This window comes from Peromyscus maniculatus, chromosome 19 (genome assembly GCF_049852395.1).
Source record: "Peromyscus maniculatus bairdii isolate BWxNUB_F1_BW_parent chromosome 19, HU_Pman_BW_mat_3.1, whole genome shotgun sequence".
In the NCBI taxonomy this organism is placed as follows: domain Eukaryota; kingdom Metazoa; phylum Chordata; class Mammalia; order Rodentia; family Cricetidae; genus Peromyscus; species Peromyscus maniculatus.
Window position 1 is genome coordinate 11099919 of NC_134870.1, and position 16578 is coordinate 11116496.

The following is a 16578-nucleotide window of genomic DNA, read 5'->3' on the forward strand; positions in this document are numbered from 1 at the left end:
AATACAGACATTGAAAGTGACCTCCTAAAATCTGCCATAAAGGTTGAAAGCAACCATTTATAGTTATTGGCTGATACTCAGTGATGGCTGTTGGAGTCAGTTGGAGCCAGTGACTTAAAACCTTGTAAAACGCTGTGGAAGATTCCTGTAAAGTATCCCATTCCTTCCCCGTGTGATGCTTTCTATGCTGTTCAATAAAGACAGAGCGAACCCTTTGTCAGACACAGACACAACACACACAACACACACACAGGGACGGACAGGCTCAGACTCATACAGGTGAGGACAGAAAACACAGGGAGCATGAAGTAGAGCATTCAAATTTGGACTCGCTCTTGGTTAAATGACTCAGAAGGGAAATGCTTTGATTTCTTTCCTTAATGCACACTGATTGATTATTGGTGACTCAGAATTAATCACTAATGAGTTATAAGCTCGCCCCACCCTCTCTTTCCCTCTGTGTATGTACATGTAGTTCAGGCACCTCTGAAGTCAGAAGGCATTGAATCTCCTCGAGCTGGAGTTACAGGAAGCTGTGAAGTGGCCCACTGTGGGTGCTAGGAGCTGAATCCAGGTCTTCTGGAAGAGCACTATATGTTCTTAACCACTAAGCTCCCTCTTCAGCACCAATTCTACAGTTCACATAGCTTACCAAGGAGGCTGGAGAGATGGCTCACTGGTCCAGAGCATTTGTTGCTCTTGCCTAGGACTTGGGTTTGGTTCCACATACTCATACGGTGGCTCACAAGCATCCATAACTCCAGTTCCAGGGAATCTGACTCCCTCTTCTGGCCTCTACAGACTCCAGACACACAGATGATACACATACATACATGCATACAGGCAAAACATCCATGCACATAATTTTTTTTTTTAAAGAAACTCGCCAGAAGCTAGCTGTGTGACACATTCCTGTAGTACCAGCACTTGGGAGGCCAAGGCAGGAAGACTGCTGGGAGTTCCAGTCTAGCCAAGGCTTTACAGTGAGACCCTGTTTAAAAAAATGTAATAAGGCTAAAACAAATAAGTCCTCGCCAGAGGATTCCTTTATGGGGTGGGAGAATAGGATAGGAAGCAGGGCATCAAAGATTGGCACAGAACCAACAGCAGAGGAAGACCAACCCCCACACTTGGAGCTACATGCAATGAAACAGAACACATGAGGGAAAACCCTGAGATTTCCAAACAGAAAAACTTGGATGCTATGCAAATGACCCACATGGGCTCACTTTATTCCATGCTGGAGGTCATTATGGCTCCTACCTGTCTGTCTCAGTTCTTCAGCCTGCTTCCATTCTTGGCTTGATAAACTATCTTTATTTCTGGAACTATCCACATGGCTCTGGTTCAAAACTTGATTCTAGGATACAAGAACCTGGATACCTCAGCAAATGCCCTCTAGGCTCAGATCCATGCCTTATACATTAATTTATACAATAAACTCATTTCTTCTTTGCTTTTTGACTAAAACATATTTCTGGGAAGTCAAGGCTTTGGAATTGTGTACTACAAGCGGGGAATGTGGGGAGGTAAATGCCACATTCTGAAAGCTTTTGAGGCGATCAGCCAGCTTTGTTCTGACCAGTCAGCCTTCTGCACCAGCTGGGCTCAACAAAATGACCACAGCAACCAATTCTGTGCATTTAGAGAGCTTAACAGGTGAAAATGAAATTTAATTTAAATAAATTGCATAGCATCATTTGCATAAACCTCATAACCAGTTCCAAGCAAGTAAATTGAGACAAGGTTCTGAAGATCGTAGCTTTAATTTTAAAACACCTATTTTCAATGAAGCCCGTTTCTTTGTATATTAACCAAAATTTTAATTTGAGAAGTTATTGTTGGGGCTGGAGAGCTGGCTCCATGATTTAGAGCACTTGCTGCTCCTGAAGACAACCTGGTTCGGTCCCCAGCACCCAGATATTCACAGGAGCTTTCTATTCAGGGAGCTGCCACCTGGCTCCCAGCTTGTTATTTCCTCCTCATTCACCATTTGGCTTTGTGTGCTTTCTCAAAATTCTAGATTTAGTGTAGTTCCTTCCCTGTGAGAGATTGGGTGACATTATAAAGATTGGAAATTTCTGCCAACTAGCATTGCTCTTAGCCTCTTATTTACGACAGAAACCCCGCGGCCTTTTCCTTTCGTGGTTGTTGGAGTGGCATGGGTGTCGGGGATCAGACCCGGAGCCTTGCTCCTGCTCAGTACACATCCTAGCCCTGAGCCACACTCCCAGCCCATTTTCTAGTTCATTTGTTTGTTTTTCGTGCATGGTGTTTCGCCTGCAAGTCTGTCTGTGGGTGCACCACATGCATGTCTGATACCCAGAGGTCAGAAAAAGATTCGTTATAAATGGCTGTAAGCCACTATGTGTGTGTGTGTGTTGGGGGGGAATGAAAATCGAACCCAGGTCCTCTAGAAGAGCAGCTAGTATTCTTAACCATCTAGTATTCTGAGCCATCTCTCCAGCCAATTTTGTAGTATTTTCAACTCTTCCTTAAAAACAAAAACAAACACAAACAAACAAAACGTAGGTTAGAATAAGGGTACAACTTTTAAAAGAAAAGCTCATCTTAACTGAAGAAATTAAATTCTGAATTTTATATCAACTAGGGGGTGGCATTATTGGGTATTAAAGTTGTATATTTTTCATTTATGACTTAGAAAATGCCATGTACATGTGTATGTATGCATGTGATAGACATCTTTTATATGTATAAATTTATCAGTGACCCATAGAAAGAACTTTTAAGGTTTAAAGGTTTGTGTGTACCTGAATGAATTTATGTGCACCATGTGCATCCAGTGCCTGGGGAGGCCAGGAGAGGGCTTCGGATGCCCCTCAGACTGAAGTTACAGAGGCTTAGGAAGTCTGGAATTGCTTTGTCATTCATTTGAAGGCATGCAGACTGCAGAACCATCTCCTCTGCCTGCAGAGAGCTTCTGATGATAGTCAGGTGTGGGACAGCACCTGGACCTGCTTGCAACACTACACCAGAGCGTTCCAGCTCCGCCCATCCTCCTCGGCACTTGGCCAGCAGTCCTGACAATTTCTTCTCGTCACTTCTTTTAAGATTATCCTCTGGGAGCCGGGCGGTGGTGGCGCACGCCTTTAATCCCAGCACTCGGGAGGCAGAGCCAGGCGGATCTCTGTGAGTTCGAGGCCAGCCTGGGCTACCAAGTGAGTCCCAGGAAAGGCGCAAAGCTACACAGAGAAACCCTGTCTCGAAAAACCAAAAAAAAAAAAAAATAAAAAAATAAAAAAAAAAAAATAATAAAAAAAAAAAGATTATCCTCTGGGGTCATTTTCCAGAAGTGTGTTCTCAAAGTGCTTTCATCACTCTCAATATTCCTCGAGACAGTTTCCTAAATGCCCAAAGGTAGTCTCAGGGAACACCCTTCCCTGGGGAGACAATTAGGAGTATCACCCATCCTTAGCTTTCTGATCGGCTTCAGGAACAGAGATGCACCTCCTCGAAGAAAGAGCTAGATGCCTCCTGTCCAGTGTCACAAAGCTGGCAACTTGCTCTGCATGGGTGCTAGAGGGTTGCTTGTAGCATATTACAGTATGCTACAAATATTTTATAATATATAGTTCAATTTGCTGTCACTCCGATAGGCTGGTGAAAGCCTTTTGGGACAAATGGGTTGACAGATTGAAACTTAGAAATTGTGCTATTTGAGACATTTCATTTCCTTTGAAACAGACTCACACCTAGTTTTTTTTACCAAGCCTTCATTGAATTCTGGTTCACTGCCAAACTTATATTATTGGCTCTCTTGGGACCTTAAAGTGGACAGGTTTGGCTTATGGCTGGTGCAAAAAGTATCCTGGGGAAAGCTGCAGAAGTAAGCCTGCTGCCTGCCCAGTGGTCAGAGGCAGCCCTGGAAGCCAGAAATTATCATAAGGACAGCCAGAATAGGGCCATAGAGTGAGGTGAGTGTCCTTGGACCATGGAGAGGGGAGGTTGGCTAAAGACTATATATTAAAAAGAAAACGATGAGGGGCTGGAGAGAAGGCTCAGCTGATTAAGGTGATTGCTGCCATACCTGGGATCGAGCTAAGTTTGATCCCATGACCTACTTGCTGGAAGTAGAAAACCAACTCTCACATGGTATCCTAACTTCTACATGCATACCATGGCACACAGGTGTGCATGCATATACGCAAACACACAATTAATTAAAATGTAACTTAAAAGTTTTAAAAGATGACCTGTGGCAGGTCAAAGGGTAACTTTGTCAGTGACTGCAATGCTCAGTTTGAGTGCTGTATTAAAAATGGGTGAAGTGGGCTGGGACACCTGGTAGAGTGCTTGCCTAGCATGCATGATGCCCTGGGTTCCATCCCCAGCACCAAATAAAACCAGGCATGGAGGCCCACACCTGTAATCCCGATACCCAGAAGGTAGAAGTATCGGAAGTTTAAGGTCATCCTCAGCAAGTTGGGGGCCAGGGTCAGCTACAGAAGACCCTGTCTCAAAAACGAATGAATGAATGAACTGGTGCAAGACCCTAGGTTCTAGCTTCAGGGGACCAAACATCTTCTTCTGTCCCCGGGGCACCTGCATACCCGCAGCGCATGCGTGCACGCACACACGCACACACACACACACACACACACACACACACACACACACACACACTCCCTCAACTCTGTTAAGTGTCACCTCACAACACTCACTTCAGCTTTCAGGGCACGCTCATGACAGCACTGTCACGAAGCTGCACTCTAGTGCCCCCCTGTGGGGACGGTTGGTTCCAAGAACCCCTTGCTATGGTGAAACCTGGCAAAGAAAGGAATCCTCTGACCCTGCACTGCCACCTTTTGTCCCATGTAGTCTCATCTAAAACACAGCAGGGTCATTTCCCTGGAGTGACTCCACTCTGCCTCCACCTCTCCTTTCCAGTCTGTCTACATTCCTGCCATCTCCACTTACAGATGTTGACAAAGGCTTCAAGGAGAAGCTTGCCGGAGCTTTGCACTGAGTTCCCATTAATGGGAAATTTGGAGTTGGTGGTGTCCCCTCCTGGCTACAGTGGAATTAGGTCTGGCTTCCCTGCCTTACTGTGGGATCTTATACATATATGGAGAATGAATGGGACAATTTGGGCAGCTGCCATTAGCTTACAGCCACCTGAATTGAAAGCTCTGGGCTAGTCTGAAAATATGCTTCATTCCCTTTCTGCAAGGGTATATTTTTGCTGAGTTTAAAATTGTAGCTTAGGGTTGGGGGTGTAGCTTAGTTTTGGCTTTGCATGCTTTCTCAACACAGGCTATATTTAGTGTAACTCTTTCCCTGTGCAAGACTGGGATAGTACTGAGGATTTTAAACTCCTGCCAGGAAACCAGTTTTGCTTTCAGCCTCTTATTTATGCAGGGATTGCCGTGCAGGGTCCGGGTACCAGCCACAGCACTGCAGAAACTGGGTGCAGTGATACATGCCTGTAATACCAGCACCTGGAAGGTAGAGACAGAGGATCAAGATTTAAAGGATGCCAGGCAGTGGTGGCGCACGCCTTTAATCGCAGCCCTGAGGAGACAGAGGCAGGCGGGATCTCTGTGAGTTCCAGGCCAGCCTGGCCTACAGAGGGAGTTCCAGGACAGTCAGGGCTACACAGAGAGAGAAACCAACCAACCAACCAACCAACCAACCAAACAAACAAACAAACAAACAAACAAACAAAAATTTAAAGGTCATTCTTGGCTATATAGTAAGTTCAGGGCCAATCTGAGATATGTAAGACCTGCCTCAAAACACAACACAACACACTACTCAACCCTTTCAGATAGTCCACTGGTTTCTTTTATTGTTATGAAGTCACTATGGGTTTAACTGCTGCTGCTCTTCCAGAGCTGGGCTGACTTGTCTGGGTGCATGAGGTCCCCAGTGGCAGCCCCAGTACTGCAGGCTGTTGGAGAGGGAGGAAAGGCATCTGCCTGTCCTAGACTGTCTGCCTTTGCTTCCACCTTGAGCAGCTTTTCTAGACATGTTCAGAAAGAAGAACTGTGATTTGATAATCATCTGGAAATCCGTGAGGTTCTCTTAACACTGTCTATGTTCCTCTTCTCTTTCCAGACTCAACAGTTCTCTTACCTTTCCCCTAGTTCAACCTTTCACTCTGCTTGCTTCAATTTATGTAATTTCTCCTGACTTACACATCTTGTTTTCTAAGCACCTTAAATCTGTACCTCTCTAGGCTGCTTCTTCGGAAGGGAACTGACCCTAGGCAGAAGTCCCCATAACGCCAGCCTCCCAGCTCTGCATTTTGTTCTGGATTTTGGTCACCGGTAAGAGACCAATTGGGTACTGTTTTAGGGAGCTGTTTCCTGTTCAGTTGAGAAGCTGTACTTCTTCCCAACAGGAAGGCCGTAACCAGCACACCTGCGCAGCTGTAGACAACAGGTGCAGGAAGCAGATGATTTTCCCACTGGGATGAGGCCAGACCATGCAGAACTGAATACAGTATCAAACAGGACATATGCAAAGAAAAACTTCATTTGCTCTTCACGAGCAAAGGTCATGCTTCATTTTTGGACAATGGTGATGAAGCTTTCACAGGAAAATAGGCTGGTACCTACTGTACGGTTGACATTTATTTTAAATAAAGAATATATTACGTCCTCACAGGGCTAGGTTTTAAAAAAGGCATCTAATAAATTTATACAGTGAATAGTATGTCTTTATTCTATTTACAGTAAATTTGTTATAAATATAATACATTTTTGAAAAGCTTATTTTTAACTTGAGTAGATTTATATTTTAAACAGATCAACTTAATTGTTAAAGTTATATAATAAAGAATATGATTTAATGACAAAAATCTTATTGTGAAATAGTGTGACAATAAGAGATGAGCGAGGGAATAAAGTCAAATTCCTTCCAAAACTATGTTCAAAGCATCAGAAAAGCTTTTCTTTTTACAGTTATGTATAAGCTATCGGGACACCAGACTGAAATACGAATGCCCGTAGCCAAAGTTCAAAACCGATCTTACAGAACTGCGTGAGGCAAGGCAAGAAAACCTGTAAAAACTGTATTAACACTCTAGACCTTCACAGTAAAGCTGGGATCTGCAGAATAATGGCTTAGCGGCAGGCAGTCTTGCCAGCAAGGCCTTTCCCTCTTCAAAATCATCTCCAAGAGTCACATCCCACTCCGCACGGTGCAACAGCAGACTTCGACGCTTTTCTTTTTAAGACACGGCTTAATGAAGTGTATGGATATGTTGAAATTCTGTATTATGAACATGTAAATTATTACCAGTTTTAAAAGAAAACAAAATGGAATTCTATTCTCAGCCCAGTGTACTGTGTGTCAACAAGTGCCAAGTCCCAGTACTTCGCAGTGATGAGAGAACTTCCGTAACAAGAGGGTATTTCAAACGCTGCTGAAAAACTAATTCCAGAGTCAGGCTCCATCCGTGACTCTCAGCGGTCAGGCGTTATTGATGATAATCAGAGCAGGCATGGAGTTCTGCTGACTTGTTTCAAATACTGTAACCTGGTCCGATAACTTGGCGAATACCCTTGGAGTCCCAAGGTTATAAACACCTGTATGAACAAAGCATGCTTTCAGTTGCAAACTCTGCGTCTCTTCGCTTTTCAGCTGCAGTTTATACTGTGTCTGTCCAAGCCACGTGAATGATCCATGAGTCTCCAGTGCCTCTGGACTAAAAAAAGAAAGAAACACTAAGTTGTAAACTTTTTCTTTCACTTTTTTTTCCTCTAAAGTCTTACTAACATTTCTCCTTCATCAAATCCTTTTGTTTCTAGGAATTATTTATGAAATGAACTATTATTAATAATACTTATTACTATTTTCCAGGAACAATGATAAAAGTAGATTATTTCACTTAATGCCCATAATGGCATCTAGTCAACAATGGAACCTGATTTCAAACTGAGCTCTTAACCTCTTTATTATTCACATATAAAAATAATTGTATGTAAAAGAATGCCCATGATATTAAACTTTGTAAAACTCCAAAGTGGGAACAATCCAGTGCCCAAAAACACAGCACAACTCAATGTTTGTGATACACAAACATACAGACTACATGCTTGGATTTTAATGCACATTTCTGGGATGTACATGAAAACATTCAGCATAGGCTTCATATGACTTTCTTTTGTGTTTTTGAAGATTTATTTACTCATCTTTATGTGTATGGGTACACCGTCTACACGTGTGTCACTGAACCACATGTGTACCAGGTACTTGCAGAGCCAGAAGAAGATATCAGATCCCTTGGAACTGGAGTTACAGATGGTTGTAAGCCACCACACAGGTGATGGGAACCAAACACAGATCCTGTACAAGAGCACCAAGTGCTCTTGACCACTGAACCTTTTTCCAGCCCAAGATTTATTTCCTAATACAAAAATGCCTAAGACAAACCTGCAGCTCTAAAAGTACTGGGTACTGCAGTATAATCTAAGACTCTTTTATTATTATTTTCAAATCAGGGTGAAAGAAACCTTTGATATTTAATAGCTCTGTAACACTTCTCTGATACCATATAAATAAATCTAACAGTGCTTGAGTTAATTTTATCCATGTTAGGCAATGATTTGCATAATTTCCAAACACTGAACTGCTTTAAATAATACTAAACTTTGGGCTACAAAATAACCTCTCACAAAATAAATTCTTACCTTGTTGTTTTATGCCGGAGATCAACTATGACATCTACGTCAGCCTTAGAACAGTTAGAAAGTAAAAGGGTCACTGGTACTAGGCAAAGGCTGTGGAACAGAGACAGACAAAATCGCTAGTCAAACACCTCCTTCATAGAAACTAGCTTCTTAATAACAACACAAGAACACTTAACAGAACACAAGCTCAAAATCAAATTCAAGTAAGGAAAACCTGAGTCACAAAATCATGCTAGGTACTTATTTTGTAAATAAAATACATTAATACAATCTCTCCATACTAAATATCAGAATGCATATTTTCTAGAAGGAATACTGTTAAGCAAAAGTATTGTCCCTGGATATAAATGTGGCTTAGGTTGTGCTGGCGTTATGCCCCTGAGAGCAGGTTTCCCGTCTGCAGCATCTCCTTTATTTAAATTACAAATGTGTAGTCACAAGCCCAAGTGAAACCCCAGGAACTTACACTCTTCTGGGCCCATCTAATCCTCCAATGCTAGATGACTCACACCTTACTGAAATGCTTCTAAAAGAAGAGATGCAGATTTCTGCAGACTGCCCTCACCCGTCCCACCGCCCATCTCATCCTCAGACCCAGCTGACATTATGGCCCACTGACTGTTAGACCTTTCTGGAGTATTTTATACATTAAAGTTATTTATCAAAAATATAAATAAATCATTCCCTATGATATTTAGTACTTAAAAATTCTCCAGGAAAAGTTGTCTCATCTTGCTGCCAAGTCTGACAGCCTGGGTTTGATACCTGGGCTCCACATGGTAGAAGGAGAGAACTAACTCCCAAAGAATGTCCTTTGACCTCCACATGAATGCCACAGAATGCATGTATGTGTGTGTGTGTGTGTGTGTGTGTGTGTGCAATATAAATAGATGTAAAAAAAAATCTTACAGAATGACATAGTTTAAATCTGAGTCCCACTGTAAATCAGGCTATAGGTTTGATTTGCGTCTAAAACAAAACAATACAATTTTTCCCCCTGGTTTTTGACTTTATGAAAAACCTTACACTTCAAACAGACACCTCGGAAGTGTCTGGGGCAACATCCATCCTCACTCAGTAACACTGAAGGTGTGTGTGTATGCGTGCCCCACCCCCCCAATACACATACACTCGCAAATACTAATTATAGTAAAGGCTAAATCATTTAAGACCCAATATTATTTTAAATTTCTTTTGTTGTGTGGGTTAATGCTGTTACCAAAATAATGTTAATTTTTAAGAATGGGTGTCTGTACATGTACATAGAAAAATTTAACAAAAATAACCCTCATACCTTTTTTGATGAAATGGATGATGAAATGATTCTGGGTAGTGAAGACTTGTTTTAATGAGATTAGAAAGCTGTTCTACTGATGGTCTTGTGGAAACTGTAGTGTTTTCTGGCCTGAAAAACTTCAATAGTTCCATTTCTGGTGGCTCCTGAGAATAGACAATAAAGACTAATAATGAAATGATGCTTTATAAAACTTACAGTATACAAACTTTTTTAAAAAAACAGTGAAGACAACCTAAATCATGAAGACTATTTTTTTCTTTTTTGCTATTATTTAAACTAGCAGCTACTGCCACTTACAATATAATCAGGGATAAACATTAATTTCCTGTTTACCTAACGATTCTACACATTAGCTCAGTGATCTTAATTACTTTAATAATTTCCTTATATGTAAATTTAGGTTCCATAACCAATCACTTCAACAGTTGATGTGATTCTCATTAAATAAAACTGCTCAGTACTAAGGCTGTGGATATTCAATTATCCACAGCTGTTTTAACAGCTGAGGATCAAGAACTAACAAAAAAATTTCCATTTTGAAAATACAATCGTTTCATAGATTTAGTATTTCAAATATATTACTCAAAGCAAACACGTACTGGGGAGCTAGCTCAACTGGCCTAGTGATGGCCTGGCATGAACCGGCTCAAGCCCCAGCACCCTATAAACCAGGCACAGTGGCCCACTACAATCCCATGCTTTGTAATCTCAGCACTTGGGTGGTAGAAGCAAGAAAATCAGGAACTCAAGGCCAACCTCAGCTACACCCCAAACTTGAGGCCAGCCTGCGCTACTGAATAAGGCCCCTAAATTACTTTAAGTTTCTTAAAGGAGGAAAGGGAACAACAGCATAAAAATCACCTAATCCTGGTCATCAAGACAGCTCTACTTACTTCAAAGAGCATCGTTTAAACATTGCAGCCGATTCTACTGCATGTGCACAGTATTTACGAGGACCAAGGGAAAAAACAGCAATACTCTGTGACATGAGCACTTCACCCTGCATGCTTTCTGAAGCTGTGGGCACTTCACACTCTGGGACCACGAGGTCTTGCAGCTCACCTTGCAGACCTCCTCCCTCAGCCTTGGAATCAGTCGTTGTTCCTGGAACCCACTGTTCTTTTGGTTGGAAAATAATTGTTCCTACACTGACATGTCCATTGAAAATTGAAGCGCTATAACATGGACAGATTTCACAAACATGACCCTAGCCTAAAGGACCTAGATGACAATAAACCCCATAGGACATCTGCAGATTCCAAACAGCAGCTCTGCTTTTGACTTCTAAGACATACAAACAGTCCAGTTTACTCCAGAAAACGAAGAGCTGAGGAAAGGCAGGAGGAGCTTCTGGACAGTTGCCGGGATCTTTTTCTTAACCCCAGTCTTGGAATAGAATGTGTTTCGATTTGTAAGAACTCTGTACTTATGACTACCTTTAATTTTTAAAGTTTAAAAAATGCATTATTGGGGCTGGAGAGATGGCTCAGTGGTTAAGAGCACTGGATACTCTTCTAGAGGACCCAGTTCACAACCATTCATAACCCCATTTCCAGGACCCAATGCCTTCTTACCAAGTCTATGGGCACTGCATGCATAGACAGTCCATGGGCAACAAGCATGTACGTGGTCACATATATAGTTCTTGGGCACTGCATGCACATGGTGTTCATACATTGTCTATAGACACCAAGCATGCACACAGTGCACAGACATATGTGCAGGCAGAATGTTCACTTATAAAATAAAAAGAATTCATCTAGTTAAAAGTCTTAAAATCCATTATTAAAATATTTAAGTCATCTAAACAACATGACTTCTAAATTATACTGAATAAGGGCTAAAGGTATAGCTCAGTGGTAGAGTGTAGGTCTATCATGTGTGAGGCTCAGGGTTTAATCCTCATCATATAAATAACACCAGAAAATTTCTACATATCACCCGTCAGGAGAAAAGACATAAACAGTAGCCAAAGAAGGAAATTCAGACAAACTAGGCATGTAATGTATGCCTCTAACTCCATAACCAGAGGCCAATGCAGAGGCTGCACGTTGGAGACCAGCCAGAGCAACTAGACCCTCTCTTAAAATAGAGAAGATGGAGCAGAGGGGTGAGAGGCCTGGCGCAGAAAGGTCACAAGCACAGGGAAGCACAACGACACGCAGACACAAGGGTCCCAACAGCCTCCCAGCAACTGCCATTACCTGTTTCTGAGACTGTGAAAAGGCTTCTTTTCCAAGAGTGCGAACAACAACATGATGCTGGCCTTCTAAAATAAGCTGCTTGTTATCTTCTACAACGTATGCCTGAAAATGCAACCAACAGAAATGTCACCTTCCCCTCGTGGTAGAAACCTCAAAAGTAACCACCTTGTAACACCTAGTATCTATCAATTATCCACAATTCCGTGTCAGCATTTGAACCTTTATTACCTTTATTTATCCATTCAATCAAAAAACATCTACCTCTCCCTCTGAATCTGTTGCTTTTTTAATAAAACTCGACTGACCCAAGTATTTCAAAGAGATAAATCTTGATTTTTCCCCCTTGTTTTCTCTAGACTTTCAAACTTCAAAGAAGTGTGTGTGTGTGTGTGTGTGTGTGTGTGTGTGTGTGTGTGTGTGTGAGAGAGAGAGAGAGAGAGAGAGAGAGTGAGAGAGAGAGAGAGAGAGGGAGAGAGAGAGAGAGAGAGAGAGCGAGCACATGCAGGTGGGTGCCTGTGAAAGTCAGAACTCAACATATGCTGGACTCCTCAGCCAGCTCTCTCACTGAACCCAGAGCTAGCTCCCTGACAGGCTTGCTCCCAGGGAACTCCGGGGACACTTTCTCCGTTCAGCACTGGGGTTACAGACACAGGCCAATGCCTGGCTTCCCCTGAGTGCTGGGGATCTGAACTCAGGGCCTCACACTTGCACAGCAGGCACTTTACCCCGAGTCCTCTCCACAGGTCCCAGAAAGACTGCTTTCTTAGGGAATCTCGGTTAAAAACCAACAAGTAACATACAAGCTTCTTCACTCGACTGTCAAAACGCAGATGACTAAACTGTGAATCCTGAGGGTGAAAACGCCATGCCTTGTCAGACCATGAAGTCCAGGATGGCCTCAAACCTGTGATTCTGTCTGAGCACCATGAGTGTTAGCATTACTGGTGTGTACCAGCATATCCACTTGAATCCACACAATTTCTTTTGGTTTTGGTTATTTTTTCCTAGATAGTGTCTCACTGGATATCACAGGCTGGAGTGGAATCTGATATGTAGCTCAGGCTGGAATCAAACTTAAGCCTTCTGAATACTAGAATTATAGGCACATGGCACCACATCTAGCTACATACGTTTTTAAAAAGGCTTTTTTTCTACTGGTAAATAGCAAGCTGAATTCATCTATTTTAAGATATTTGTCCCAATTTATATTTTTTTCTCCCTTTTGAATTTGACTCTGTTCTAGAGAAGTATCTGTCAATGGCTCTAATTTACTGTACTGTCACATTATACAAATATACAAGACTTATTTGGAGTTTTGTTTTTAATTTTATTTATTTTATGTGCATCATGGTAGCATGTAGGTCTATGCACTGTGTGCATGCCTGGTACCTGAGTAAGCCAGAAAAGAATGTTGGATGCCCTGGGACGGGGTTTGTGAGCCACCATGTGGGTCCTCTGGAAGAGCAGCCCAATGCTGTTAACTCCTGACCCATCTCTTCAGCCCTGACTTAGTTGTGTTTTTGTTTATTTGGTTGGTTTTTTGGTTTTGCAAGACAGGGCTTCTCTGTGTAGCCCTGGCTGTCCTGGAACTCACTCTGTAGACCAGGATGGCCTCAAATCACAGAGATCTACCTATCTCTGCCTCCCAAGTGCTGTGATTAAAGACATGTGCCACCATGTCTGGCGATTTTTTTTTTTTTTTTTTTTTTTTTCCGAGACAGGGTTTCTCTGTGTAGCTTTGCGCCTTTCCTGGGACTCACTTGGTAGCCCAGGCTGGCCTTGAACTCACAGACATCCGCCTGCCTCTGCCTCCCGAGGGCTGGGATTAAAGGCGTGCGCCACCACTGCCCGGCGAATTACTTGTTTTTAATAAGCCAAATTTTCATTTGATTCAAGAGACTCCCTCAGAATGCTGCAAGAGTCTCAATGTTTGACTCCTTTCAATTTCTGTACTCACTGACTGGTGACAGCTTGTAATTCGGGGGTCACACTTTTAAGTACGGCTGTCCTAAGGCACAAGATAACCCACAGCCTGCTCAGCTCAGAACCCAGAAGTAAGGAGCTGAACAGCTGCTTGTTGAGCCTTTATAGGAACTCAATGATGAAGTCTTGAGACAATGTCAGACATCTTTTACGTAGACATTTCCAGGCCAACCTGAGCTACATAGGAGATCCTGCCTCAAAGCAAAACAATTTGACACCCAAGATATGAGTTTGGTCCTGAATAGCTTTGATTCACAAATCCTCCCCTTCCTGTGCATGATATCCCACAATTAAGATGACTTTACAAGTGTTCAGTAGCTAGCTGGTGTGGTAACACACACCTGTAATCCCAGCACTTGGGAGGTACTGGAAGGATAAGAAGTTCAAGGCCAACCTTGATTATATGAGATCCTGTCAGAAAAATAAAAACCAAAAATGGAGGGAAAAAGTATTTTTTAATTCTCTTTAATTTACAGACATTTTCTCAACTCAATATAAATGCAGCTCCAGGTATTTACTGCTACTAAACTTTGTATCATATTCTTTAATACATTTAATCTCTATTTTCTATCAAGGATTACACCTTAAGTTTTCTTTTACATATGATTAGCAGGCCATTTTTTAAAAAGTAAAATTTTCTCCCCAACCAAGATCATTGTGGATTTGACAACTAAGTACAGATTATAGCACATATTACTCAAAATCTTACCTTAAATGCATCAATATAAGAGCCTATAATTTCAAGCTAATACATAACAATACATAATAGTCATTTTAACACAAATCTATGCATTTTTTATATGTTTAAAAATATAAAATTTATGTAAGCAGTGTTTCATTTGAAGTTCATGCAAAGTCAGCACGGTTTCAAAATGTAAACTACTTGCATTAGCAATAAATAAATAAATAAATAAATAAATAAATAAATAAATAAAGGTAAAAATAAGAAAGGGAGGAAAGGCACACAAAGAGAGGAACACCAACAGCACCAAGTCCAATGCCGCGGAGCCGGGAACTGAGCGCCCAGACAACAGTGTCTGGAGGTGCTCATGACAGTTTCATGGAACCTGCTCTCACTGACCTGCATGACCACAATACTCTTTGTGACACAGAGAAACAACAGTGTCTCACAGAAGAAAGCTATCTGCTTTTATTGAACTCCTTTAGACAAAAACATTCAAAAAGTCATTATGATAGAATGGCTAAAAGTTATAAAATAATTTCAATATTGAAAGTGAAAATTTTAATCAGAAAAATGTGAGTATACAGTTATTCTCCAATTTGAAAATAAAATATTTAGAGCTGAATATAGTGGCACACAGGTCCAATCCCAGCAAAGATGGAGCTTTATAAGTTCAAGTCCAGACTGGTCTATATATATAAAACAAGTTCTAAGCTAGCAGGGCTATAAAATGAGACTCTGTCTCAAAAAACAAAATGAAACAGAAAACAAACAAACAAACAAACAAAAAAACCCAGTAACAATAACAACAAAAAAGGAAAGGAAGGAAGGCAGGCGGGTGGGCAAACATCCAGGCTGGGTGTGATGGTACACACCTGTATTTCCAGCATCCCTGGAGCTAAAGCAGGAGTAGAGTCTGAGGCCTACCTGGCTACACAGAAAGACCCTATCGCAAAATGCAAAACAAACAAAACGTAAAGGTCTCTAAGTGAGGCTTGCTGACAGCATGTAATGCACTACCTTCCATAACACGACAATGTTCAGGTCCACCTCACTGCACTTCTGAATCAGCCGCACAGCATCGTCTACAGGTTTCTCTGGATGTGCAGAAAGCGGGTCTTGTGGTTTCTTCAACTCTGAGGATAAACTTCGGTAAAAGAAATCTGCACATGGACTTGCTGAACTTATTATCTGTGGAAAGAAAAATCACTTGTCTACATAAATGTTTTAATTAAATGCCCTGTCAAAACTTACTCATTTAAATATACTCTGCCAAAATTTACAATTCTGTAACTTACATATATCCCAAAGTTCACTCAATTTCTTGTCTGTGCAGCTAAATATGTGAAGGCCATTTGAATACTTAAAAGATTTAGTGCAAATTGTTTATAACCTTAAAAGGTGTTATACCAATGTAATCTATATTGCCATGATTTTCCAAGTGTCCAGGAGGATGAAGAAAAACTACAATTCTATAAAACAAAAGTGCTTCTCATCCATTTAACTCCCTAGAAACATCAGTCAGATCCTTGAACTAAAACTCATTTTCATTGTGGTTGTTGTTAAATAATTTTGTAAAAGAGTACTTTTTGAGGTGTCTGGCTGAATTAAAAAGAAACTATACAGGCAGCATCTAATGAAATAACATTGATAATCACTGGTATTAAATGGCCCTTTGTATTTACCTGAAAGAAACAATGTAAGAAAAGATTCAATTTATAGGATTTCCCCTAACACAGAATACTCTCTCACAGT

The 16578-nt window shown here is 41.4% G+C and overlaps 1 protein-coding gene across 9 annotated transcripts in view; it reads right to left on the minus strand.

The window, feature by feature from the left end:
- Nucleotides 1-6660: 6660 nt before the first annotated feature.
- Nucleotides 6661-16578, minus strand: part of Trappc8 (trafficking protein particle complex subunit 8) — an 80756-nt gene continuing 70838 nt past the window's right edge. For all 9 annotated transcript variants that reach the window (XM_042264341.2, XM_042264343.2, XM_042264342.2 and 6 more), the window contains 5 exons: nucleotides 15844-16014; nucleotides 12159-12260; nucleotides 9952-10097; nucleotides 8658-8747; nucleotides 6661-7672 (listed from right to left, as the gene is read on the minus strand). In XM_042264341.2, coding sequence (XP_042120275.1) covers nucleotides 7438-7672; nucleotides 8658-8747; nucleotides 9952-10097; nucleotides 12159-12260; nucleotides 15844-16014 — 744 coding nt within the window. In that variant the 3' untranslated portion in view covers nucleotides 6661-7437. The remainder of the gene's footprint in view (nucleotides 7673-8657; nucleotides 8748-9951; nucleotides 10098-12158; nucleotides 12261-15843; nucleotides 16015-16578) is intronic.